Source organism: Anneissia japonica, unplaced genomic scaffold (genome assembly GCF_011630105.1).
Source record: "Anneissia japonica isolate Jap-2015-1 unplaced genomic scaffold, ASM1163010v1 scaffold112998_len1286_cov184_single, whole genome shotgun sequence".
In the NCBI taxonomy this organism is placed as follows: domain Eukaryota; kingdom Metazoa; phylum Echinodermata; class Crinoidea; order Comatulida; family Comatulidae; genus Anneissia; species Anneissia japonica.
In genome coordinates this window covers 1-1,286 of record NW_022700190.1, presented here as the reverse complement: position 1 = coordinate 1,286, position 1,286 = coordinate 1, and the positions used below count along the sequence as shown (strand labels likewise).

The following is a 1,286-nucleotide window of genomic DNA, read 5'->3' as shown; positions in this document are numbered from 1 at the left end:
GTCGTAACGAAGAATGATACGACGTGCACAAACATACCAATCTTAAAATTAAATCACTCTTCGACCACCATGCGAATAAGAATACCGTATGGTCTGACGTCATTCGTACATTTTGATGGGTCTTGTTTAGGTGACAACCAATAATCAATAGGAGGCTCAACATCTCCGGGTATTACAACCATGTGACCATTAACTTCATCTGGGTTGATCCGATTCTGCAGAGCTATTTGATATGTGTTACCTTCGAAGAGAAAGTTTTCTGCAAATTTGTCAGCAATAATGTCGAGAGATGGAGTGGTGAGGACGCCCTCTACACCATTAGTAGATGACGATGCACCACTGTTTCCGAAAGGGATATTGCTGTTCGTCATCTTTGAACCATGGTAGCTTACAGGCCATTCGTTAGGTGTAGAGTGTGTTCGATGTCCTAGATCTCCGAGCCAGATATCATCTTCGTATTGACCCTTAACTTTGATCCCATGCCTAAAAAACCCGCATGGACGCTGATATGGATGTCCGCCTCTGATGAATTCAGTGTCACCATCATCCAGCTTGGTGAAATCATAATTAAACCGCCGGTCAAGAAGCGATTCGTCCATTTCATACACTACCGCCCTTGCGGCTTCTCCAAAAGAATGCACGTGGACAACTGAGCCATGTCCGATTCCTTCTTGGCCGATAGGATTCTCATCTTCAATTCGACATGATCTGTGAATCAATTGCAGATAATCCTCGGGAAGATGGGCATTTAGGGCTATTAGTCGACGCAAATCGGACACTGTGGCATCGCTCGAGATACCCAATATATCTGTTGAGCCGCCAGTACTCTTTAAAAGGACATCGATTTCTTCAACTCCAGCACCATGATCTCTTCTGCTGACGCTCATCAAGGAAGGATTTGTAAAGTGAAATAAATCAGGAATTGTCAATTTCTTTACCAACGGATGACCGGGCAGTTTAGCGCATTCTTCTGCAAGTAAAACCCTGACTCCTAGGCAGGCACTGATTCCAGCTGCTACGAGTTTTTTTGAAGACAAATTTGGTTCTTTTGGCTGTGAATGGATTATTAAACAACATTTTTAAGGACAATAATGATAGGTGTATTTACAAATAATAACATAACATTTACTGTAGCTAAAAATAATGTTTAATAATAATAATTAAATTATTAAAACAATAAATGAAGGCTAAATAATAGTTATACTATAACAAAATAATAATGTTGATAATGGTTAATAATCATTATATGTATTAATTGGTATATATAATATAATTGGTATAATATG

The 1,286-nt window shown here is 39.2% G+C and overlaps 1 protein-coding gene across 1 annotated transcript; it reads right to left on the bottom strand.

Annotated features, from left to right (window-relative positions):
• Positions 1 to 53: 53 nt before the first annotated feature.
• On the bottom strand, positions 54 to 1,052 carry LOC117103299 (the record flags this gene model as incomplete). The annotated part of the gene is made up of 1 exon (XM_033243845.1): positions 54 to 1,052. A coding segment is annotated over one exon (999 nt), but the record flags the coding sequence as incomplete, so codon positions are not given.
• Positions 1,053 to 1,286: the final 234 nt, after the last annotated feature.